A 25,505-nucleotide genomic window follows, 5' to 3' on the forward strand; every position below is an offset into this window, starting at 1 on the left:
TCAATTCAATGATGTTCTTTCCGCTCTGAAAAGTTGTTCCACATCCAGATATTTTTAATTTTATATTTATATTTAAGCCATTTAAAATTGTTCATTCCCAGCGGCGGAATCGAGAAGGACCTTACAAATTCAGGCATGTTAAATGCCTTAAATTGGAAGGAGTTGTGTTTATAAGACATGCATGTGTACTGATTTTACATTCATCGTAGGCATTCTAAAATCAGACCTGTAATTAAGCATTGCGTTTCATTTACTTTTTCATTTTATAAACCCAGACATTCTCTTTGCCTTCTTTATAGAAGTTGTATAGCATGGGTGTTACAATGATGTAGCAAGAGAGTTGTCTTGTGCTCTCGTTTAAAAGAGAGCTTTAAAATTGTTTACATCCCTATTCATTTATAATTAGAATGCATTTGTAATGCCTTTGGAAGTCAAGTGGTTATTTCATATTATGACAGAAAATATTTTCATTAATTGTCTTTGCATATGTTAATAAACGATAATAAAAGTGCATAATAATTTTGCGGACGCCAATTCACGCCATTCGTTCGTTAAGTTTTGATTTTGTGAAGTACAGACGCGTTCCTTGTTTTGTGTTTTTAAATTTGTGAAATTGTGAAAAGTTAAACTTACAGCATGGGTGTTAAAGTTATGCAGCAGGAGATTTGCCTTGGGCTCTCTTTTAAAATATAGTTTTAAAAATTGTTTGTATTGCTATTTAATTATAATTACAATGCATTTTCAATGCCTTTTTAAGTCAATCGCTCGTTTTATAAAATCCCACTTACAAATATAAGTAGACAAGCATCTAACATAATTGGATTGCTTTCAATTTCCCAAAAAGGGCCATTATTTTTCTATAATTTCTTGAATTTAAATTCTTCCAGATCTCAACAACAAATGTGGCGAAAGAAGTTCTTACTTAAAAATTTGTATATTTTTTTCTTTAATTTTATATTAATTATCTATTTATTTATCTATCTTTGAACTCGAAACTTCTTATTGTAACAATAAATCTGAATTAAAACAATAACTATGTCTAGTAATGATAAAGTCATTCTTTTGAGAACGTATAGGGAAGACCGCCCTGTACTACAGAACACCTTCTTGACGTAGCGCTGCAACATGCCTGTAATAAGAAGGAGCGAAGGTGTGGTTTTATTTTCAGTAATTATGTAGGAATTCTTATATACACCCCTGTAGAACTCCTTCTGTTTAGAGGGCTGGTGAACGCCCTTTTATGTAAGCTACAAAGAAGGCCTTGCCCTCCAATCTCACCCTATGTTAAATGGAAAGGAAGGTGTAATGTCCTAAGCAGGCCTCTGTAATGCCTAGACAGGCCTGGAAAAAGGCCTTCCAAGCACATGAACTACGCCGCTGGGTCAATATGCAGGCAATTTGAAATAAAATACTCTGAGAAAATACTCATTTTACTCATACATATAAAATAGATACACATACATAATACATGTAAGTAAACAAAACAAATACTATCAAATAAAAAAATTCGAACCTGCAAAAGGCGGTCAAACAAAAATTGAAGCCTTTCAAAGTTGTTACGCCGTTTATCAGTGATGCCAACTCCCGAAATGCAAAAAGCACCAAATATATATTATTAACTGTTGGGAAAGAAAATATTAGGGCTGTTTTCTTTTTGCACTGGATGGAACTTTTGTATGTGATTCGTTGCACTGGTGTTCTATCCAGTGCAACTATCAGTGCAAGTCGCACCAGAGTTACCATGGTAAGATAATTTTGTAGTTGTCAAAATATGAGTTGGCAACTACAAAAATTGGATTGGCAACTACTGAAAATATCAAACGAAAATAAATAACAAACATGTCGCAGAAATTGTAAGTACAAGAAATATTTCTAGATTTTGTTTAATAATTTATTTATAAATTATAGGAAACGAAGAGGGGGACCAAATCTGAAACGCTCCTTTTTTTATCGTGCTATAGTGCAAGGAAAGAGGATATTGAAGATCCTCGTAGAGAAATAAGCGCCTATTCATGTGTGTTGGAGGACTTGATTTTTCAAGGGTTTAAGGTTAGAATCATATTTACAATTTAATATTTAATACATCCCATTTACTAGGATACCAGCATAATGCCAGAAAGCCTGGAAAATAAAATGAAATCTTTATTAAGGGCCTATAAATCTGCAAAAGACAATGCTGGGCGCACAGGCGCTGGTGCTACTTGTGTTTCATACATGGATGAATTGGAAGAGTTGTTTGGAAGGCAGCCAACAATTTCCAACTAACATTCATTAGATGTAGGAATAGAACAAAGATGTACTCCTTCAAAACTTTCAGGTATTTTAGTGAATTCAGTGCTTTATATTGGGGTTTGATAAAAGTGTGACCCTTATAGAAAGATAGAACTATTGTCTAACAAATGCTTAAATAGCTAAGCGTAAACCTCTTTCTTTATGTTTTAATACCAGTGGAATCTTATGAAAATATGTCTATTGAAATTCTCTCCGAGGGCGAATATGAATATAGCCAAGTTGTATATGAAACTCCACTATATTCCCAAACCACAATTTCGAAGGCGGCAAAGAAAATTGCAGAAGACGAGAAAAATGCAAATGAGAGGTTGTCAACCATTGGCTGTGCCAGAAACTAAACGAAAATAACCTCGCTCCTGGAATGCAGGCAGGCAGGTCATGATCAGTATCAAATAGATGCTGGACAAGAGTTTGGAGCCCACCAGTGCAAACAATGCGGCTTAATCTATACAGTCCATGAACCCGAAGAAGAAAAACTCCATCGTAATTTTCACGCCTCTCTTCATGTTTTGCAATTTAAGGGTTGGATAGATGAGGACATCATGGCCATATATCCCGAATGGGGCCCGATGGTCGCATTATCCGCTTAACAGAATCAACTGCCTTGAAACGTAAGGAACGTCTAATGGATATATTAAAAATTGTCGATAAAAAGCGGGGCCTTTCGTCGTACATTGTACCAAAAACGTTTGTTGCCTATTTCGCCGTAAGAAAAATGCAAATTGTGGGCTCATGTTTGGTCCAACCACTGGAAAAGGCCAACAAATATATGTGTGTGGATGGTGTTGATTGTTGTACAGAAGAACAATTTGAAGCCAAGTAAGTTAAACCTTCAAACAACAAATGAAAACAAACAAACGAGTAAAAAATTCTTAATTTCCTTCCGATTTTAGGTGTGGCATTTCACGCATATGGGTTTCCCCTTTACATAGGCGATTCCACATCGCTACCAAATTGATACAAGCAGTGCAATTAAATACGATATATGGTGAAGAAATACCTTTGGATAAAATAGCCTTTAGTGCCCCCACTGAAATGGGTAAAAGTTTCGCTCGGAAAATTACACAAACCGATAACTTTTTGCTTTATCAATAAATTGAAAATATGCAGATAATTTAGAGATTGTTAATCCATCGATATAAGACAATTATGCTGGAAATCAATGGGTCTATTTTTAGGTTTATTTTGCATGTTTATCATTTTGTTTTTTTTTTTTTTATAGAAATAATGATGCCCCTAAACTTTATATTTATGGAATTAAGATCAGAAAATTTCTCATTTTCATCTGTCTGTTAAAAACAATCGCTTTTTAGTTTAAATCTTAAAATAGAAATTTTACATGGCTATCAGGATGATGGGGTAGTGTATAGAGTATTTACTTGCTCCCCCATCAGGATTACCTATTAAATTTCTTTGTATAGTATGGGCAATTATTTTTGCATTCAAAATGGATTTTTAAATATTAACGCATAATCTATAGTAACATATCCGAAATATATTTGAACTGTACATAAAAACCATTCGCTTTGAATAATCATCATACAAAAATGTTAACGTTCTTTTTATTACTCCAAGTACACATAAAAAATACTTTTTAGCAACACATATAACTACAAGTTATTCGCTTTTTTCATTTCGTTTTGAATTTTATTATAGGTTTCTTAAAGGCATTGCATTTGCTTACATGTTTGTCAACTGTTATTTTAAACCAACATATATACATACAAACATATTTTTTTAATTTGTAAGAATATTTGTTTTTTTATACCCTCCATCATAGGATGGGGGTATATTAACTTTGTCATTCCGTTTGTAACACATCGAAATATTGCTCTAAGACCCCATAAAGTATATATATTCTGGGTCGTGGTGAAATTCTGAGTCGATCTAAGCATGTCCGTCCGTCCGTCCGTCTGTTGAAATCACGCTAACTTCCGAACGAAACAAGCTATCGACTTGAAACGTGGCACAAGTAGTTGTTATCGATGTAGGTCGGATGGCATTGAAAATGGGCCATATCGGTCCACTTTTTCGTATAGCCCCCATATAAAGGGACCCTCAGATTTGGCTTGTGGAGCCTCTAACAGAAGCATATTTCATCCGATCCGGCTGAAATTTGGTATATGGTGTTGGTATATGGCCTCTAACAACCATGCAAAAAGTGGTCCACATCGGTCCATAATTATATATAGCCCCCATATAAACCGATCTCCAGATTTGGCTTGCGGAGCCTAAAATAGAAGCAAATTTCATCCGATCCGGCTGAAATTTGGTACATGATGTTGGTATATGGTCTCTAACAACCATGCAAAAATTGGTCCACATCGGTCCATAATTATATATAGACCCCATATAAACCGATCTCCAGATTTGACTTGCGAAGCCTCAAAGAGGAGCAAATTGCATCCGATCCGGCTGAAATTTGGTACATGGTATTGGTATATGGTCTCTAACAACCGTGCAAAAATGGGTACACATCGGTCCTTAATTATATATGGCGTCCATATAAACCGATCCCCAGATTTGGGTTGCGGAGCCTCAAAGAGAAGCAAATTTCATCCAATCCGGTTGTAATTTGGAACATGGTGTTAGTATATGATCCATAATTATAAAGGGTGATTCTTTTGAGGTTAGGATTTTCATGCATTAGTATTTGACAGATCACGTGGGATTTCAGACATGGTGTCAAAGAGAAAGATGCTCAGTATGCTTTGACATTTCAACATGAATAGACTTACTAACGAGCCACAACGTCGAATTTTCAGTGAATGGGCCCTAGAAAAGTTGGCAGAAAATCCGCTTTTTTATCGACAAATTTTGTTCAGCGATGAGGCTCATTTCTGGTTGAATGGCTACGTAAATAAGCAAAATTGCCGCATTTGGAGTGAAGAGCAACCAGAAGCCGTTCAAGAACTGCCCATGCATCCCGAAAAATGCACTGTTTGGTGTGGTTTGTACGCTGGTGGAATCATTGGACCGTATTTTTTCAAAGATGCTGTTGGACGCAAAGTTACGGTGAATGGCGATCGCTATCGTTCGATGCTAACAAACTTTTTGTTGCCAAAAATGGAAGAACTGAACTTGGTTGACATGTGGTTTCAACAAGATGGCGCTACATGCCACACAGCTCGCGATTCTATGGCCATTTTGAGGGAAAACTTCGGAGAACAATTCATCTCAAGAAATGGACCGGTAAGTTGGCCACCAAGATCATGCGATTTGACGCCTTTAGACTATTTTTTGTGGGGCTACGTCAAGTCTAAAGTCTACAGAAATAAGCCAGCAACTATTCCAGCTTTGGAAGACAACATTTCCGAAGAAATTCGGGCTATTCCGGCCGAAATGCTCGAAAAAGTTGCCCAAAATTGGACTTTCCGAATGGACCACCTAAGACGCAGCCGCGGTCAACATTTAAATGAAATTATCTTCAAAAAGTAAATGTCATGGACCAATCTAACGTTTCAAATAAAGAACCGATGAGATTTTGCAAATTTTATGCGTTTTTTTTTTTTTTTTTAAAAAAGTTATCAAGCTCTTAACAAATCACCCTTTATATAGCCCCCATATAAAATATTCTCCAGATTTGATCTCCGGAGCCTCTTGGAGGAGCACAATTCATCCAATCCGGTTCAAATTAGGCACGTGGTGTTAGTATATGGTCGCTAACAACCATACCAAAATTGGTCCAATCACACAAAAATTGGTCCATATCGGTTCATTTCTATAGAAAATTTTGTTAAAATTTTATTTCTGTAGAAAATTTTGTCAAAATTTTATGTCTACTTTGTCAAACTGAATTATATACGTATTTAATCGATCTTTTTTGATTTAATATATACCACGTATGGACTTACATACAATTTAGAATGGACTTACATACCATTTTTAAGGCTTTTAGTTCCATTGTTTTTAAAATTAAACGTTTTGTGCTTTTTAAATAAAAACAAACTTAAAACAGTGAAAATACTGTTTTCTGAGAATAAATCAATTATCTCCTTTAAATACACATTTGGTAGCAAGACATCATTAAATTAAATTAATCCTGATTTATTGTTTCTCCAAGTTATCTGTACCAAATAACTTTTTTTTTTAATTTTTGGACTTAAGGCCGGTATGCACCTCTAGCGAAAAATTTCATTCCCATAAGAAATGCATTGCTATTTATGCTAACGAAATTTTCGGTAGCGTTCAATTTCGTAAGCTGGTACGCACCTCTAATGAAAGTAATAGGGTTGTCAAAAGCATATTTTGGCAGCAAACATTTAATTTATTACAATCATTGTGTGCGTAAAAGTTTTAAAAGGTCTGTAAATAATAAACAATTTATTTGAGGAATATTTGGAACATATATTAACAATTTTTAAAAGCGATTAGCTGGTTTAAAATTTGTGTACACAGCCCTGTTTTTTTGTTGTAGACTTAAATAAATTTTTGCTACCGAAAATTTCGCTAGAGGTGCATACCGGCCTTTAGGTTAAAACTAAATCCATTTACTGCATTTCTGTTGTCGTTTTGCAAACAGTCTTGTGGATTTTAATTTTTTTCCTTATTTTTGCCACGTTCTTCGTTTTCAATATCTTTCACTGCTGGTGGATCATTGAAATGTTGAACTTCTCCCGAAGCCCAAATACAATAAACTACAACAGTACCACAGAGAACAGCAAAAGCCACCCAGAATAACAAACGCCATTCCAGTAATGTATCATTTGGTGTCATAACTCCCACCAAATATGGTGTAATTACACCAGTTATAGCACCAATACCATTAGTGATGGCCATCAAGGTACCCGAATAATTCGGACTCATATCAAGTGGGCTAAGTTTCATGCCAGCATAGAAAGCACATTACAAATTGTAATGAAGGCCACAACAGCAACACGATCACAGCCAGCATAGGATGCAGCAACCATGAAAATAGCAGGACCAAATGCAGCAACAGCAATCATCACTTTACGGGTATTTGTAATACTCAACATCTTTTTGGCCATCAACCAATCACCAATGAAACCAGATGAAATCGAGACAATCCACATGAATACAAGCCATTAGCTTTGATGGAGAATTGCATAACATCAGACATATATTTGGGTAAATCGGTAACCATAATGTAGAAGCCCCAATCATGACTGATTTGAGCACAGACTTAAGCAATCATAGGTAAATTAGTTAAAATAGCCTTCCAGGGTGTGGGTGGAAGATTTTCATTGCGAACAATGGAGCCCATTTCTTTTTCCAAGTAATCACGTTCGCTGGGTTTGATGTAGGGATGAGAGGCGGGGTCACTAAAGCATAAGAGACTGAAAAATATGAACCATAAAACACCAAGACCACCAAAGAGGTACAATACAATAGGTCAATCATAGGCATCCAAAAGTACTCCGGATAGGTAATTAGCCAATATAGTACCTACCACCACCACCCAAAACCAAGGCACCCAATTTTCCACGTTCTATCAGTGCAAGTCGCACCAGAGTTACCATGGTAAGATAATTTTGTAGTTGTCAAAATATGAGTTGGCAACTACAAAAATTGGATTGGCAACTACTGAAAATATCAAACGAAAATAAATAACAAACATGTCGCAGAAATTGTAAGTACAAGAAATATTTCTAGATTTTGTTTAATAATTTATTTATAAATTATAGGAAACGAAGAGGGGGACCAAATCTGAAACGCTCCTTTTTTTATCGTGCTATAGTGCAAGGAAAGAGGATATTGAAGATCCTCGTAGAGAAATAAGCGCCTATTCATGTGTGTTGGAGGACTTGATTTTTCAAGGGTTTAAGGTTAGAATCATATTTACAATTTAATATTTAATACATCCCATTTACTAGGATACCAGCATAATGCCAGAAAGCCTGGAAAATAAAATGAAATCTTTATTAAGGGCCTATAAATCTGCAAAAGACAATGCTGGGCGCACAGGCGCTGGTGCTACTTGTGTTTCATACATGGATGAATTGGAAGAGTTGTTTGGAAGGCAGCCAACAATTTCCAACTAACATTCATTAGATGTAGGAATAGAACAAAGATGTACTCCTTCAAAACTTTCAGGTATTTTAGTGAATTCAGTGCTTTATATTGGGGTTTGATAAAAGTGTGACCCTTATAGAAAGATAGAACTATTGTCTAACAAATGCTTAAATAGCTAAGCGTAAACCTCTTTCTTTATGTTTTAATACCAGTGGAATCTTATGAAAATATGTCTATTGAAATTCTCTCCGAGGGCGAATATGAATATAGCCAAGTTGTATATGAAACTCCACTATATTCCCAAACCACAATTTCGAAGGCGGCAAAGAAAATTGCAGAAGACGAGAAAAATGCAAATGAGAGGTTGTCAACCATTGGCTGTGCCAGAAACTAAACGAAAATAACCTCGCTCCTGGAATGCAGGCAGGCAGGTCATGATCAGTATCAAATAGATGCTGGACAAGAGTTTGGAGCCCACCAGTGCAAACAATGCGGCTTAATCTATACAGTCCATGAACCCGAAGAAGAAAAACTCCATCGTAATTTTCACGCCTCTCTTCATGTTTTGCAATTTAAGGGTTGGATAGATGAGGACATCATGGCCATATATCCCGAATGGGGCCCGATGGTCGCATTATCCGCTTAACAGAATCAACTGCCTTGAAACGTAAGGAACGTCTAATGGATATATTAAAAATTGTCGATAAAAAGCGGGGCTTTTCGTCGTACATTGTACCAAAAACGTTTGTTGCCTATTTCGCCGTAAGAAAAATGCAAATTGTGGGCTCATGTTTGGTCCAACCACTGGAAAAGGCCAACAAATATATGTGTGTGGATGGTGTTGATTGTTGTACAGAAGAACAATTTGAAGCCAAGTAAGTTAAACCTTCAAACAACAAATGAAAACAAACAAACGAGTAAAAAATTCTTAATTTCCTTCCGATTTTAGGTGTGGCATTTCACGCATATGGGTTTCCCCTTTACATAGGCGATTCCACATCGCTACCAAATTGATACAAGCAGTGCAATTAAATACGATATATGGTGAAGAAATACCTTTGGATAAAATAGCCTTTAGTGCCCCCACTGAAATGGGTAAAAGTTTCGCTCGGAAAATTACACAAACCGATAACTTTTTGCTTTATCAATAAATTGAAAATATGCAGATAATTTAGAGATTGTTAATCCATCGATATAAGACAATTATGCTGGAAATCAATGGGTCTATTTTTAGGTTTATTTTGCATGTTTATCATTTTGTTTTATAGAAATAATGATGCCCCTAAACTTTATATTTATGGAATTAAGATCAGAAAATTTCTCATTTTCATCTGTCTGTTAAAAACAATCGCTTTTTAGTTTAAATCTTAAAATAGAAATTTTACATGGCTATCAGGATGATGGGGTAGTGTATAGAGTATTTACTTGCTCCCCCATCAGGATTACCTATTAAATTTCTTTGTATAGTATGGGCAATTATTTTTGCATTCAAAATGGATTTTTAAATATTAACGCATAATCTATAGTAACATATCCGAAATATATTTGAACTGTACATAAAAACCATTCGCTTTGAATAATCATCATACAAAAATGTTAACGTTCTTTTTATTACTCCAAGTACACATAAAAAATACTTTTTAGCAACACATATAACTACAAGTTATTCGCTTTTTTCATTTCGTTTTGAATTTTATTATAGGTTTCTTAAAGGCATTGCATTTGCTTACATGTTTGTCAACTGTTATTTTAAACCAACATATATACATACAAACATATTTTTTTAATTTGTAAGAATATTTGTTTTTTTATACCCTCCATCATAGGATGGGGGTATATTAACTTTGTCATTCCGTTTGTAACACATCGAAATATTGCTCTAAGACCCCATAAAGTATATATATTCTGGGTCGTGGTGAAATTCTGAGTCGATCTAAGCATGTCCGTCCGTCCGTCCGTCTGTTGAAATCACGCTAACTTCCGAACGAAACAAGCTATCGACTTGAAACGTGGCACAAGTAGTTGTTATCGATGTAGGTCGGATGGCATTGAAAATGGGCCATATCGGTCCACTTTTTCGTATAGCCCCCATATAAAGGGACCCTCAGATTTGGCTTGTGGAGCCTCTAACAGAAGCATATTTCATCCGATCCGGCTGAAATTTGGTATATGGTGTTGGTATATGGCCTCTAACAACCATGCAAAAAGTGGTCCACATCGGTCCATAATTATATATAGCCCCCATATAAACCGATCTCCAGATTTGGCTTGCGGAGCCTAAAATAGAAGCAAATTTCATCCGATCCGGCTGAAATTTGGTACATGATGTTGGTATATGGTCTCTAACAACCATGCAAAAATTGGTCCACATCGGTCCATAATTATATATAGACCCCATATAAACCGATCTCCAGATTTGACTTGCGAAGCCTCAAAGAGGAGCAAATTGCATCCGATCCGGCTGAAATTTGGTACATGGTATTGGTATATGGTCTCTAACAACCGTGCAAAAATGGGTACACATCGGTCCTTAATTATATATGGCGTCCATATAAACCGATCCCCAGATTTGGGTTGCGGAGCCTCAAAGAGAAGCAAATTTCATCCAATCCGGTTGTAATTTGGAACATGGTGTTAGTATATGATCCATAATTATAAAGGGTGATTCTTTTGAGGTTAGGATTTTCATGCATTAGTATTTGACAGATCACGTGGGATTTCAGACATGGTGTCAAAGAGAAAGATGCTCAGTATGCTTTGACATTTCAACATGAATAGACTTACTAACGAGCCACAACGTCGAATTTTCAGTGAATGGGCCCTAGAAAAGTTGGCAGAAAATCCGCTTTTTTATCGACAAATTTTGTTCAGCGATGAGGCTCATTTCTGGTTGAATGGCTACGTAAATAAGCAAAATTGCCGCATTTGGAGTGAAGAGCAACCAGAAGCCGTTCAAGAACTGCCCATGCATCCCGAAAAATGCACTGTTTGGTGTGGTTTGTACGCTGGTGGAATCATTGGACCGTATTTTTTCAAAGATGCTGTTGGACGCAAAGTTACGGTGAATGGCGATCGCTATCGTTCGATGCTAACAAACTTTTTGTTGCCAAAAATGGAAGAACTGAACTTGGTTGACATGTGGTTTCAACAAGATGGCGCTACATGCCACACAGCTCGCGATTCTATGGCCATTTTGAGGGAAAACTTCGGAGAACAATTCATCTCAAGAAATGGACCGGTAAGTTGGCCACCAAGATCATGCGATTTGACGCCTTTAGACTATTTTTTGTGGGGCTACGTCAAGTCTAAAGTCTACAGAAATAAGCCAGCAACTATTCCAGCTTTGGAAGACAACATTTCCGAAGAAATTCGGGCTATTCCGGCCGAAATGCTCGAAAAAGTTGCCCAAAATTGGACTTTCCGAATGGACCACCTAAGACGCAGCCGCGGTCAACATTTAAATGAAATTATCTTCAAAAAGTAAATGTCATGGACCAATCTAACGTTTCAAATAAAGAACCGATGAGATTTTGCAAATTTTATGCGTTTTTTTTTTTTTTTTTTTTTAAAAGTTATCAAGCTCTTAACAAATCACCCTTTATATAGCCCCCATATAAAATATTCTCCAGATTTGATCTCCGGAGCCTCTTGGAGGAGCACAATTCATCCAATCCGGTTCAAATTAGGCACGTGGTGTTAGTATATGGTCGCTAACAACCATACCAAAATTGGTCCAATCACACAAAAATTGGTCCATATCGGTTCATTTCTATAGAAAATTTTGTTAAAATTTTATTTCTGTAGAAAATTTTGTCAAAATTTTATGTCTACTTTGTCAAACTGAATTATATACGTATTTAATCGATCTTTTTTGATTTAATATATACCACGTATGGACTTACATACAATTTAGAATGGACTTACATACCATTTTTAAGGCTTTTAGTTCCATTGTTTTTAAAATTAAACGTTTTGTGCTTTTTAAATAAAAACAAACTTAAAACAGTGAAAATACTGTTTTCTGAGAATAAATCAATTATCTCCTTTAAATACACATTTGGTAGCAAGACATCATTAAATTAAATTAATCCTGATTTATTGTTTCTCCAAGTTATCTGTACCAAATAACTTTTTTTTTTAATTTTTGGACTTAAGGCCGGTATGCACCTCTAGCGAAAAATTTCATTCCCATAAGAAATGCATTGCTATTTATGCTAACGAAATTTTCGGTAGCGTTCAATTTCGTAAGCTGGTACGCACCTCTAATGAAAGTAATAGGGTTGTCAAAAGCATATTTTGGCAGCAAACATTTAATTTATTACAATCATTGTGTGCGTAAAAGTTTTAAAAGGTCTGTAAATAATAAACAATTTATTTGAGGAATATTTGGAACATATATTAACAATTTTTAAAAGCGATTAGCTGGTTTAAAATTTGTGTACACAGCCCTGTTTTTTTGTTGTAGACTTAAATAAATTTTTGCTACCGAAAATTTCGCTAGAGGTGCATACCGGCCTTTAGGTTAAAACTAAATCCATTTACTGCATTTCTGTTGTCGTTTTGCAAACAGTCTTGTGGATTTTAATTTTTTTCCTTATTTTTGCCACGTTCTTCGTTTTCAATATCTTTCACTGCTGGTGGATCATTGAAATGTTGAACTTCTCCCGAAGCCCAAATACAATAAACTACAACAGTACCACAGAGAACAGCAAAAGCCACCCAGAATAACAAACGCCATTCCAGTAATGTATCATTTGGTGTCATAACTCCCACCAAATATGGTGTAATTACACCAGTTATAGCACCAATACCATTAGTGATGGCCATCAAGGTACCCGAATAATTCGGACTCATATCAAGTGGGCTAAGTTTCATGCCAGCATAGAAAGCACATTACAAATTGTAATGAAGGCCACAACAGCAACACGATCACAGCCAGCATAGGATGCAGCAACCATGAAAATAGCAGGACCAAATGCAGCAACAGCAATCATCACTTTACGGGTATTTGTAATACTCAACATCTTTTTGGCCATCAACCAATCACCAATGAAACCAGATGAAATCGAGACAATCCACATGAATACAAGCCATTAGCTTTGATGGAGAATTGCATAACATCAGACATATATTTGGGTAAATCGGTAACCATAATGTAGAAGCCCCAATCATGACTGATTTGAGCACAGACTTAAGCAATCATAGGTAAATTAGTTAAAATAGCCTTCCAGGGTGTGGGTGGAAGATTTTCATTGCGAACAATGGAGCCCATTTCTTTTTCCAAGTAATCACGTTCGCTGGGTTTGATGTAGGGATGAGAGGCGGGGTCACTAAAGCATAAGAGACTGAAAAATATGAACCATAAAACACCAAGACCACCAAAGAGGTACAATACAATAGGTCAATCATAGGCATCCAAAAGTACTCCGGATAGGTAATTAGCCAATATAGTACCTACCACCACCACCCAAAACCAAGGCACCCAATTTTCCACGTTCTATCAGTGCAAGTCGCACCAGAGTTACCATGGTAAGATAATTTTGTAGTTGTCAAAATATGAGTTGGCAACTACAAAAATTGGATTGGCAACTACTGAAAATATCAAACGAAAATAAATAACAAACATGTCGCAGAAATTGTAAGTACAAGAAATATTTCTAGATTTTGTTTAATAATTTATTTATAAATTATAGGAAACGAAGAGGGGGACCAAATCTGAAACGCTCCTTTTTTTATCGTGCTATAGTGCAAGGAAAGAGGATATTGAAGATCCTCGTAGAGAAATAAGCGCCTATTCATGTGTGTTGGAGGACTTGATTTTTCAAGGGTTTAAGGTTAGAATCATATTTACAATTTAATATTTAATACATCCCATTTACTAGGATACCAGCATAATGCCAGAAAGCCTGGAAAATAAAATGAAATCTTTATTAAGGGCCTATAAATCTGCAAAAGACAATGCTGGGCGCACAGGCGCTGGTGCTACTTGTGTTTCATACATGGATGAATTGGAAGAGTTGTTTGGAAGGCAGCCAACAATTTCCAACTAACATTCATTAGATGTAGGAATAGAACAAAGATGTACTCCTTCAAAACTTTCAGGTATTTTAGTGAATTCAGTGCTTTATATTGGGGTTTGATAAAAGTGTGACCCTTATAGAAAGATAGAACTATTGTCTAACAAATGCTTAAATAGCTAAGCGTAAACCTCTTTCTTTATGTTTTAATACCAGTGGAATCTTATGAAAATATGTCTATTGAAATTCTCTCCGAGGGCGAATATGAATATAGCCAAGTTGTATATGAAACTCCACTATATTCCCAAACCACAATTTCGAAGGCGGCAAAGAAAATTGCAGAAGACGAGAAAAATGCAAATGAGAGGTTGTCAACCATTGGCTGTGCCAGAAACTAAACGAAAATAACCTCGCTCCTGGAATGCAGGCAGGCAGGTCATGATCAGTATCAAATAGATGCTGGACAAGAGTTTGGAGCCCACCAGTGCAAACAATGCGGCTTAATCTATACAGTCCATGAACCCGAAGAAGAAAAACTCCATCGTAATTTTCACGCCTCTCTTCATGTTTTGCAATTTAAGGGTTGGATAGATGAGGACATCATGGCCATATATCCCGAATGGGGCCCGATGGTCGCATTATCCGCTTAACAGAATCAACTGCCTTGAAACGTAAGGAACGTCTAATGGATATATTAAAAATTGTCGATAAAAAGCGGGGCTTTTCGTCGTACATTGTACCAAAAACGTTTGTTGCCTATTTCGCCGTAAGAAAAATGCAAATTGTGGGCTCATGTTTGGTCCAACCACTGGAAAAGGCCAACAAATATATGTGTGTGGATGGTGTTGATTGTTGTACAGAAGAACAATTTGAAGCCAAGTAAGTTAAACCTTCAAACAACAAATGAAAACAAACAAACGAGTAAAAAATTCTTAATTTCCTTCCGATTTTAGGTGTGGCATTTCACGCATATGGGTTTCCCCTTTACATAGGCGATTCCACATCGCTACCAAATTGATACAAGCAGTGCAATTAAATACGATATATGGTGAAGAAATACCTTTGGATAAAATAGCCTTTAGTGCCCCCACTGAAATGGGTAAAAGTTTCGCTCGGAAAATTACACAAACCGATAACTTTTTGCTTTATCAATAAATTGAAAATATGCAGATAATTTAGAGATTGTTAATCCATCGATATAAGACAATTATGCTGGAAATCAATGGGTCTATTTTTAGGTTTATTTTGCATGTTTATCATTTTGTTTTTTTTTTTTTTATAGAAATAATGATGCCCCTAAACTTTATATTTATGGAATTAAGATCAGAAAATTTCTCATTTTCATCTGTCTGTTAAAAACAATCGCTTTTTAGTTTAAATCTTAAAATAGAAATTTTACATGGCTATCAGGATGATGGGGTAGTGTATAGAGTATTTACTTGCTCCCCCATCAGGATTACCTATTAAATTTCTTTGTATAGTATGGGCAATTATTTTTGCATTCAAAATGGATTTTTAAATATTAACGCATAATCTATAGTAACATATCCGAAATATATTTGAACTGTACATAAAAACCATTCGCTTTGAATAATCATCATACAAAAATGTTAACGTTCTTTTTATTACTCCAAGTACACATAAAAAATACTTTTTAGCAACACATATAACTACAAGTTATTCGCTTTTTTCATTTCGTTTTGAATTTTATTATAGGTTTCTTAAAGGCATTGCATTTGCTTACATGTTTGTCAACTGTTATTTTAAACCAACATATATACATACAAACATATTTTTTTAATTTGTAAGAATATTTGTTTTTTTATACCCTCCATCATAGGATGGGGGTATATTAACTTTGTCATTCCGTTTGTAACACATCGAAATATTGCTCTAAGACCCCATAAAGTATATATATTCTGGGTCGTGGTGAAATTCTGAGTCGATCTAAGCATGTCCGTCCGTCCGTCCGTCTGTTGAAATCACGCTAACTTCCGAACGAAACAAGCTATCGACTTGAAACGTGGCACAAGTAGTTGTTATCGATGTAGGTCGGATGGCATTGAAAATGGGCCATATCGGTCCACTTTTTCGTATAGCCCCCATATAAAGGGACCCTCAGATTTGGCTTGTGGAGCCTCTAACAGAAGCATATTTCATCCGATCCGGCTGAAATTTGGTATATGGTGTTGGTATATGGCCTCTAACAACCATGCAAAAAGTGGTCCACATCGGTCCATAATTATATATAGCCCCCATATAAACCGATCTCCAGATTTGGCTTGCGGAGCCTAAAATAGAAGCAAATTTCATCCGATCCGGCTGAAATTTGGTACATGATGTTGGTATATGGTCTCTAACAACCATGCAAAAATTGGTCCACATCGGTCCATAATTATATATAGACCCCATATAAACCGATCTCCAGATTTGACTTGCGAAGCCTCAAAGAGGAGCAAATTGCATCCGATCCGGCTGAAATTTGGTACATGGTATTGGTATATGGTCTCTAACAACCGTGCAAAAATGGGTACACATCGGTCCTTAATTATATATGGCGTCCATATAAACCGATCCCCAGATTTGGGTTGCGGAGCCTCAAAGAGAAGCAAATTTCATCCAATCCGGTTGTAATTTGGAACATGGTGTTAGTATATGATCCATAATTATAAAGGGTGATTCTTTTGAGGTTAGGATTTTCATGCATTAGTATTTGACAGATCACGTGGGATTTCAGACATGGTGTCAAAGAGAAAGATGCTCAGTATGCTTTGACATTTCAACATGAATAGACTTACTAACGAGCCACAACGTCGAATTTTCAGTGAATGGGCCCTAGAAAAGTTGGCAGAAAATCCGCTTTTTTATCGACAAATTTTGTTCAGCGATGAGGCTCATTTCTGGTTGAATGGCTACGTAAATAAGCAAAATTGCCGCATTTGGAGTGAAGAGCAACCAGAAGCCGTTCAAGAACTGCCCATGCATCCCGAAAAATGCACTGTTTGGTGTGGTTTGTACGCTGGTGGAATCATTGGACCGTATTTTTTCAAAGATGCTGTTGGACGCAAAGTTACGGTGAATGGCGATCGCTATCGTTCGATGCTAACAAACTTTTTGTTGCCAAAAATGGAAGAACTGAACTTGGTTGACATGTGGTTTCAACAAGATGGCGCTACATGCCACACAGCTCGCGATTCTATGGCCATTTTGAGGGAAAACTTCGGAGAACAATTCATCTCAAGAAATGGACCGGTAAGTTGGCCACCAAGATCATGCGATTTGACGCCTTTAGACTATTTTTTGTGGGGCTACGTCAAGTCTAAAGTCTACAGAAATAAGCCAGCAACTATTCCAGCTTTGGAAGACAACATTTCCGAAGAAATTCGGGCTATTCCGGCCGAAATGCTCGAAAAAGTTGCCCAAAATTGGACTTTCCGAATGGACCACCTAAGACGCAGCCGCGGTCAACATTTAAATGAAATTATCTTCAAAAAGTAAATGTCATGGACCAATCTAACGTTTCAAATAAAGAACCGATGAGATTTTGCAAATTTTATGCGTTTTTTTTTTTTTTTTTTTTAAAAGTTATCAAGCTCTTAACAAATCACCCTTTATATAGCCCCCATATAAAATATTCTCCAGATTTGATCTCCGGAGCCTCTTGGAGGAGCACAATTCATCCAATCCGGTTCAAATTAGGCACGTGGTGTTAGTATATGGTCGCTAACAACCATACCAAAATTGGTCCAATCACACAAAAATTGGTCCATATCGGTTCATTTCTATAGAAAATTTTGTTAAAATTTTATTTCTGTAGAAAATTTTGTCAAAATTTTATGTCTACTTTGTCAAACTGAATTATATACGTATTTAATCGATCTTTTTTGATTTAATATATACCACGTATGGACTTACATACAATTTAGAATGGACTTACATACCATTTTTAAGGCTTTTAGTTCCATTGTTTTTAAAATTAAACGTTTTGTGCTTTTTAAATAAAAACAAACTTAAAACAGTGAAAATACTGTTTTCTGAGAATAAATCAATTATCTCCTTTAAATACACATTTGGTAGCAAGACATCATTAAATTAAATTAATCCTGATTTATTGTTTCTCCAAGTTATCTGTACCAAATAACTTTTTTTTTTAATTTTTGGACTTAAGGCCGGTATGCACCTCTAGCGAAAAATTTCATTCCCATAAGAAATGCATTGCTATTTATGCTAACGAAATTTTCGGTAGCGTTCAATTTCGTAAGCTGGTACGCACCTCTAATGAAAGTAATAGGGTTGTCAAAAGCATATTTTGGCAGCAAACATTTAATTTATTACAATCATTGTGTGCGTAAAAGTTTTAAAAGGTCTGTAAATAATAAACAATTTATTTGAGGAATATTTGGAACATATATTAACAATTTTTAAAAGCGATTAGCTGGTTTAAAATTTGTGTACACAGCCCTGTTTTTTTGTTGTAGACTTAAATAACTTTTTGCTACCGAAAATTTCGCTAGAGGTGCATACCGGCCTTTAGGTTAAAACTAAATCCATTTACTGCATTTCTGTTGTCGTTTTGCAAACAGTCTTGTGGATTTTAATTTTTTTCCTTATTTTTGCCACGTTCTTCGTTTTCAATATCTTTCACTGCTGGTGGATCATTGAAATGTTGAACTTCTCCCGAAGCCCAAATACAATAAACTACAACAGTACCACAGAGAACAGCAAAAGCCACCCAGAATAACAAACGCCATTCCAGTAATGTATCATTTGGTGTCATAACTCCCACCAAATATGGTGTAATTACACCAGTTATAGCACCAATACCATTAGTGATGGCCATCAAGGTACCCGAATAATTCGGACTCATATCAAGTGGGCTAAGTTTCATGCCAGCATAGAAAGCACATTACAAATTGTAATGAAGGCCACAACAGCAACACGATCACAGCCAGCATAGGATGCAGCAACCATGAAAATAGCAGGACCAAATGCAGCAACAGCAATCATCACTTTACGGGTATTTGTAATACTCAACATCTTTTTGGCCATCAACCAATCACCAATGAAACCAGATGAAATCGAGACAATCCACATGAATACAAGCCATTAGCTTTGATGGAGAATTGCATAACATCAGACATATATTTGGGTAAATCGGTAACCATAATGTAGAAGCCCCAATCATGACTGATTTGAGCACAGACTTAAGCAATCATAGGTAAATTAGTTAAAATAGCCTTCCAGGGTGTGGGTGGAAGATTTTCATTGCGAACAATGGAGCCCATTTCTTTTTCCAAGTAATCACGTTCGCTGGGTTTGATGTAGGGATGAGAGGCGGGGTCACTAAAGCATAAGAGACTGAAAAATATGAACCATAAAACACCAAGACCACCAAAGAGGTACAATACAATAGGTCAATCATAGGCATCCAAAAGTACTCCGGATAGGTAATTAGCCAATATAGTACCTACCACCACCACCCAAAACCAAGGCACCCAATTTTCCACGTTCTATCAGTGCAAGTCGCACCAGAGTTACCATGGTAAGATAATTTTGTAGTTGTCAAAATATGAGTTGGCAACTACAAAAATTGGATTGGCAACTACTGAAAATATCAAACGAAAATAAATAACAAACATGTCGCAGAAATTGTAAGTACAAGAAATATTTCTAGATTTTGTTTAATAATTTATTTATAAATTATAGGAAACGAAGAGGGGGACCAAATCTGAAACGCTCCTTTTTTTATCGTGCTATAGTGCAAGGAAAGAGGATATTGAAGATCCTCGTAGAGAAATAAGCGCCTATTCATGTGTGTTGGAGGACTTGATTTTTCAAGGGTTTAAGGTTAGAATCATATTTACAATTTAATATTTAATACATCCCATTTACTAGGATACCAGCATAATGCCAGAAAGCCTGGAAAATAAAATGAAATCTTTATTAAGGGCCTATAAATCTGCAAAAGACAATGCTGGGCGCACAGGCGCTGGTGCTACTTGTGTTTCATACATGGATGAATTGGAAGAGTTGTTTGGAAGGCAGCCAACAATTTCCAACTAACATTCATTAGATGTAGGAATAGAACAAAGATGTACTCCTTCAAAACTTTCAGGTATTTTAGTGAATTCAGTGCTTTATATTGGGGTTTGATAAAAGTGTGACCCTTATAGAAAGATAGAACTATTGTCTAACAAATGCTTAAATAGCTAAGCGTAAACCTCTTTCTTTATGTTTTAATACCAGTGGAATCTTATGAAAATATGTCTATTGAAATTCTCTCCGAGGGCGAATATGAATATAGCCAAGTTGTATATGAAACTCCACTATATTCCCAAACCACAATTTCGAAGGCGGCAAAGAAAATTGCAGAAGACGAGAAAAATGCAAATGAGAGGTTGTCAACCATTGGCTGTGCCAGAAACTAAACGAAAATAACCTCGCTCCTGGAATGCAGGCAGGCAGGTCATGATCAGTATCAAATAGATGCTGGACAAGAGTTTGGAGCCCACCAGTGCAAACAATGCGGCTTAATCTATACAGTCCATGAACCCGAAGAAGAAAAACTCCATCGTAATTTTCACGCCTCTCTTCATGTTTTGCAATTTAAGGGTTGGATAGATGAGGACATCATGGCCATATATCCCGAATGGGGCCCGATGGTCGCATTATCCGCTTAACAGAATCAACTGCCTTGAAACGTAAGGAACGTCTAATGGATATATTAAAAATTGTCGATAAAAAGCGGGGCTTTTCGTCGTACATTGTACCAAAAACGTTTGTTGCCTATTTCGCCGTAAGAAAAATGCAAATTGTGGGCTCATGTTTGGTCCAACCACTGGAAAAGGCCAACAAATATATGTGTGTGGATGGTGTTGATTGTTGTACAGAAGAACAATTTGAAGCCAAGTAAGTTAAACCTTCAAACAACAAATGAAAACAAACAAACGAGTAAAAAATTCTTAATTTCCTTCCGATTTTAGGTGTGGCATTTCACGCATATGGGTTTCCCCTTTACATAGGCGATTCCACATCGCTACCAAATTGATACAAGCAGTGCAATTAAATACGATATATGGTGAAGAAATACCTTTGGATAAAATAGCCTTTAGTGCCCCCACTGAAATGGGTAAAAGTTTCGCTCGGAAAATTACACAAACCGATAACTTTTTGCTTTATCAATAAATTGAAAATATGCAGATAATTTAGAGATTGTTAATCCATCGATATAAGACAATTATGCTGGAAATCAATGGGTCTATTTTTAGGTTTATTTTGCATGTTTATCATTTTGTTTTTTTTTTTTTTTTATAGAAATAATGATGCCCCTAAACTTTATATTTATGGAATTAAGATCAGAAAATTTCTCATTTTCATCTGTCTGTTAAAAACAATCGCTTTTTAGTTTAAATCTTAAAATAGAAATTTTACATGGCTATCAGGATGATGGGGTAGTGTATAGAGTATTTACTTGCTCCCCCATCAGGATTACCTATTAAATTTCTTTGTATAGTATGGGCAATTATTTTTGCATTCAAAATGGATTTTTAAATATTAACGCATAATCTATAGTAACATATCCGAAATATATTTGAACTGTACATAAAAACCATTCGCTTTGAATAATCATCATACAAAAATGTTAACGTTCTTTTTATTACTCCAAGTACACATAAAAAATACTTTTTAGCAACACATATAACTACAAGTTATTCGCTTTTTTCATTTCGTTTTGAATTTTATTATAGGTTTCTTAAAGGCATTGCATTTGCTTACATGTTTGTCAACTGTTATTTTAAACCAACATATATACATACAAACATATTTTTTTAATTTGTAAGAATATTTGTTTTTTTATACCCTCCATCATAGGATGGGGGTATATTAACTTTGTCATTCCGTTTGTAACACATCGAAATATTGCTCTAAGACCCCATAAAGTATATATATTCTGGGTCGTGGTGAAATTCTGAGTCGATCTAAGCATGTCCGTCCGTCCGTCCGTCTGTTGAAATCACGCTAACTTCCGAACGAAACAAGCTATCGACTTGAAACGTGGCACAAGTAGTTGTTATCGATGTAGGTCGGATGGCATTGAAAATGGGCCATATCGGTCCACTTTTTCGTATAGCCCCCATATAAAGGGACCCTCAGATTTGGCTTGTGGAGCCTCTAACAGAAGCATATTTCATCCGATCCGGCTGAAATTTGGTATATGGTGTTGGTATATGGCCTCTAACAACCATGCAAAAAGTGGTCCACATCGGTCCATAATTATATATAGCCCCCATATAAACCGATCTCCAGATTTGGCTTGCGGAGCCTAAAATAGAAGCAAATTTCATCCGATCCGGCTGAAATTTGGTACATGATGTTGGTATATGGTCTCTAACAACCATGCAAAAATTGGTCCACATCGGTCCATAATTATATATAGACCCCATATAAACCGATCTCCAGATTTGACTTGCGAAGCCTCAAAGAGGAGCAAATTGCATCCGATCCGGCTGAAATTTGGTACATGGTATTGGTATATGGTCTCTAACAACCGTGCAAAAATGGGTACACATCGGTCCTTAATTATATATGGCGTCCATATAAACCGATCCCCAGATTTGGGTTGCGGAGCCTCAAAGAGAAGCAAATTTCATCCAATCCGGTTGTAATTTGGAACATGGTGTTAGTATATGATCCATAATTATAAAGGGTGATTCTTTTGAGGTTAGGATTTTCATGCATTAGTATTTGACAGATCACGTGGGATTTCAGACATGGTGTCAAAGAGAAAGATGCTCAGTATGCTTTGACATTTCAACATGAATAGACTTACTAACGAGCCACAACGTCGAATTTTCAGTGAATGGGCCCTAGAAAAGTTGGCAGAAAATCCGCTTTTTTATCGACAAATTTTGTTCAGCGATGAGGCTCATTTCTGGTTGAATGGCTACGTAAATAAGCAAAATTGCCGCATTTGGAGTGAAGAGCAACCAGAAGCCGTTCAAGAACTGCCCATGCATCCCGAAAAATGCACTGTTTGGTGTGGTTTGTACGCTGGTGGAATCATTGGACCGTATTTTTTCAAAGATGCTGTTGGACGCAAAGTTACGGTGAATGGCGATCGCTATCGTTCGATGCTAACAAACTTTTTGTTGCCAAAAATGGAAGAACTGAACTTGGTTGACATGTGGTTTCAACAAGATGGCGCTACATGCCACACAGCTCGCGATTCTATGGCCATTTTGAGGGAAAACTTCGGAGAACAATTCATCTCAAGAAATGGACCGGTAAGTTGGCCACCAAGATCATGCGATTTGACGCCTTTAGACTATTTTTTGTGGGGCTACGTCAAGTCTAAAGTCTACAGAAATAAGCCAGCAACTATTCCAGCTTTGGAAGACAACATTTCCGAAGAAATTCGGGCTATTCCGGCCGAAATGCTCGAAAAAGTTGCCCAAAATTGGACTTTCCGAATGGACCACCTAAGACGCAGCCGCGGTCAACATTTAAATGAAATTATCTTCAAAAAGTAAATGTCATGGACCAATCTAACGTTTCAAATAAAGAACCGATGAGATTTTGCAAATTTTATGCGTTTTTTTTTTTTTTTTTTAAAAAGTTATCAAGCTCTTAACAAATCACCCTTTATATAGCCCCCATATAAAATATTCTCCAGATTTGATCTCCGGAGCCTCTTGGAGGAGCACAATTCATCCAATCCGGTTCAAATTAGGCACGTGGTGTTAGTATATGGTCGCTAACAACCATACCAAAATTGGTCCAATCACACAAAAATTGGTCCATATCGGTTCATTTCTATAGAAAATTTTGTTAAAATTTTATTTCTGTAGAAAATTTTGTCAAAATTTTATGTCTACTTTGTCAAACTGAATTATATACGTATTTAATCGATCTTTTTTGATTTAATATATACCACGTATGGACTTACATACAATTTAGAATGGACTTACATACCATTTTTAAGGCTTTTAGTTCCATTGTTTTTAAAATTAAACGTTTTGTGCTTTTTAAATAAAAACAAACTTAAAACAGTGAAAATACTGTTTTCTGAGAATAAATCAATTATCTCCTTTAAATACACATTTGGTAGCAAGACATCATTAAATTAAATTAATCCTGATTTATTGTTTCTCCAAGTTATCTGTACCAAATAACTTTTTTTTTTAATTTTTGGACTTAAGGCCGGTATGCACCTCTAGCGAAAAATTTCATTCCCATAAGAAATGCATTGCTATTTATGCTAACGAAATTTTCGGTAGCGTTCAATTTCGTAAGCTGGTACGCACCTCTAATGAAAGTAATAGGGTTGTCAAAAGCATATTTTGGCAGCAAACATTTAATTTATTACAATCATTGTGTGCGTAAAAGTTTTAAAAGGTCTGTAAATAATAAACAATTTATTTGAGGAATATTTGGAACATATATTAACAATTTTTAAAAGCGATTAGCTGGTTTAAAATTTGTGTACACAGCCCTGTTTTTTTGTTGTAGACTTAAATAACTTTTTGCTACCGAAAATTTCGCTAGAGGTGCATACCGGCCTTTAGGTTAAAACTAAATCCATTTACTGCATTTCTGTTGTCGTTTTGCAAACAGTCTTGTGGATTTTAATTTTTTTCCTTATTTTTGCCACGTTCTTCGTTTTCAATATCTTTCACTGCTGGTGGATCATTGAAATGTTGAACTTCTCCCGAAGCCCAAATACAATAAACTACAACAGTACCACAGAGAACAGCAAAAGCCACCCAGAATAACAAACGCCATTCCAGTAATGTATCATTTGGTGTCATAACTCCCACCAAATATGGTGTAATTACACCAGTTATAGCACCAATACCATTAGTGATGGCCATCAAGGTACCCGAATAATTCGGACTCATATCAAGTGGGCTAAGTTTCATGCCAGCATAGAAAGCACATTACAAATTGTAATGAAGGCCACAACAGCAACACGATCACAGCCAGCATAGGATGCAGCAACCATGAAAATAGCAGGACCAAATGCAGCAACAGCAATCATCACTTTACGGGTATTTGTAATACTCAACATCTTTTTGGCCATCAACCAATCACCAATGAAACCAGATGAAATCGAGACAATCCACATGAATACAAGCCATTAGCTTTGATGGAGAATTGCATAACATCAGACATATATTTGGGTAAATCGGTAACCATAATGTAGAAGCCCCAATCATGACTGAT

General features: G+C 36.1%; 4 protein-coding genes and 4 pseudogenes across 4 annotated transcripts; 4 read left to right on the forward strand and 4 right to left on the reverse strand.

Moving 5' to 3' along the window:
* The first annotated feature begins 1,734 nt into the window (after nt 1-1,734).
* On the forward strand, nt 1,735-3,513 carry LOC142230321 (N-acetyltransferase eco-like). The gene is made up of 3 exons (XM_075300961.1): nt 1,735-2,317; nt 2,449-3,111; nt 3,186-3,513. The coding sequence occupies exons 2-3, from the start codon at nt 2,852-2,854 to the stop codon at nt 3,385-3,387; spliced, it is 462 nt and encodes a 153-aa protein (XP_075157076.1). The 5' UTR covers nt 1,735-2,317; nt 2,449-2,851; the 3' UTR covers nt 3,388-3,513.
* A 2,801-nt stretch (nt 3,514-6,314) lies between these two features.
* LOC142229609 (putative inorganic phosphate cotransporter) lies at nt 6,315-7,736 on the reverse strand (annotated as a pseudogene).
* A 27-nt stretch (nt 7,737-7,763) lies between these two features.
* On the forward strand, nt 7,764-9,416 carry LOC142230883 (N-acetyltransferase eco-like). Its single transcript, XM_075301504.1, has 3 exons — nt 7,764-8,346; nt 8,478-9,140; nt 9,215-9,416. The coding sequence occupies exons 2-3, from the start codon at nt 8,881-8,883 to the stop codon at nt 9,414-9,416; spliced, it is 462 nt and encodes a 153-aa protein (XP_075157619.1). The 5' UTR covers nt 7,764-8,346; nt 8,478-8,880.
* A 2,919-nt stretch (nt 9,417-12,335) lies between these two features.
* Nucleotides 12,336-13,757, reverse strand: LOC142229510 (putative inorganic phosphate cotransporter; annotated as a pseudogene).
* A 27-nt stretch (nt 13,758-13,784) lies between these two features.
* Nucleotides 13,785-15,563, forward strand: LOC142229511 (N-acetyltransferase eco-like). Its single transcript, XM_075300074.1, has 3 exons — nt 13,785-14,367; nt 14,499-15,161; nt 15,236-15,563. Exons 2-3 carry the CDS (start codon nt 14,902-14,904, stop codon nt 15,435-15,437), a joined length of 462 nt encoding a protein of 153 aa, XP_075156189.1. The 5' UTR covers nt 13,785-14,367; nt 14,499-14,901; the 3' UTR covers nt 15,438-15,563.
* Nucleotides 15,564-18,822: 3,259 nt separating this feature from the next.
* Nucleotides 18,823-19,787, reverse strand: LOC142229568 (putative inorganic phosphate cotransporter; annotated as a pseudogene).
* Nucleotides 19,788-19,814: 27 nt separating this feature from the next.
* On the forward strand, nt 19,815-21,600 carry LOC142229569 (N-acetyltransferase eco-like). Its single transcript, XM_075300134.1, has 3 exons — nt 19,815-20,397; nt 20,529-21,191; nt 21,266-21,600. The coding sequence occupies exons 2-3, from the start codon at nt 20,932-20,934 to the stop codon at nt 21,465-21,467; spliced, it is 462 nt and encodes a 153-aa protein (XP_075156249.1). The 5' UTR covers nt 19,815-20,397; nt 20,529-20,931; the 3' UTR covers nt 21,468-21,600.
* A 3,253-nt stretch (nt 21,601-24,853) lies between these two features.
* On the reverse strand, nt 24,854-25,411 carry LOC142229930 (putative inorganic phosphate cotransporter; annotated as a pseudogene).
* Between the last annotated feature and the right edge of the window lie 94 nt (nt 25,412-25,505).

This window comes from Haematobia irritans, chromosome 3, assembly GCF_050003625.1.
Source record: "Haematobia irritans isolate KBUSLIRL chromosome 3, ASM5000362v1, whole genome shotgun sequence".
Lineage (NCBI taxonomy): Eukaryota > Metazoa > Arthropoda > Insecta > Diptera > Muscidae > Haematobia > Haematobia irritans.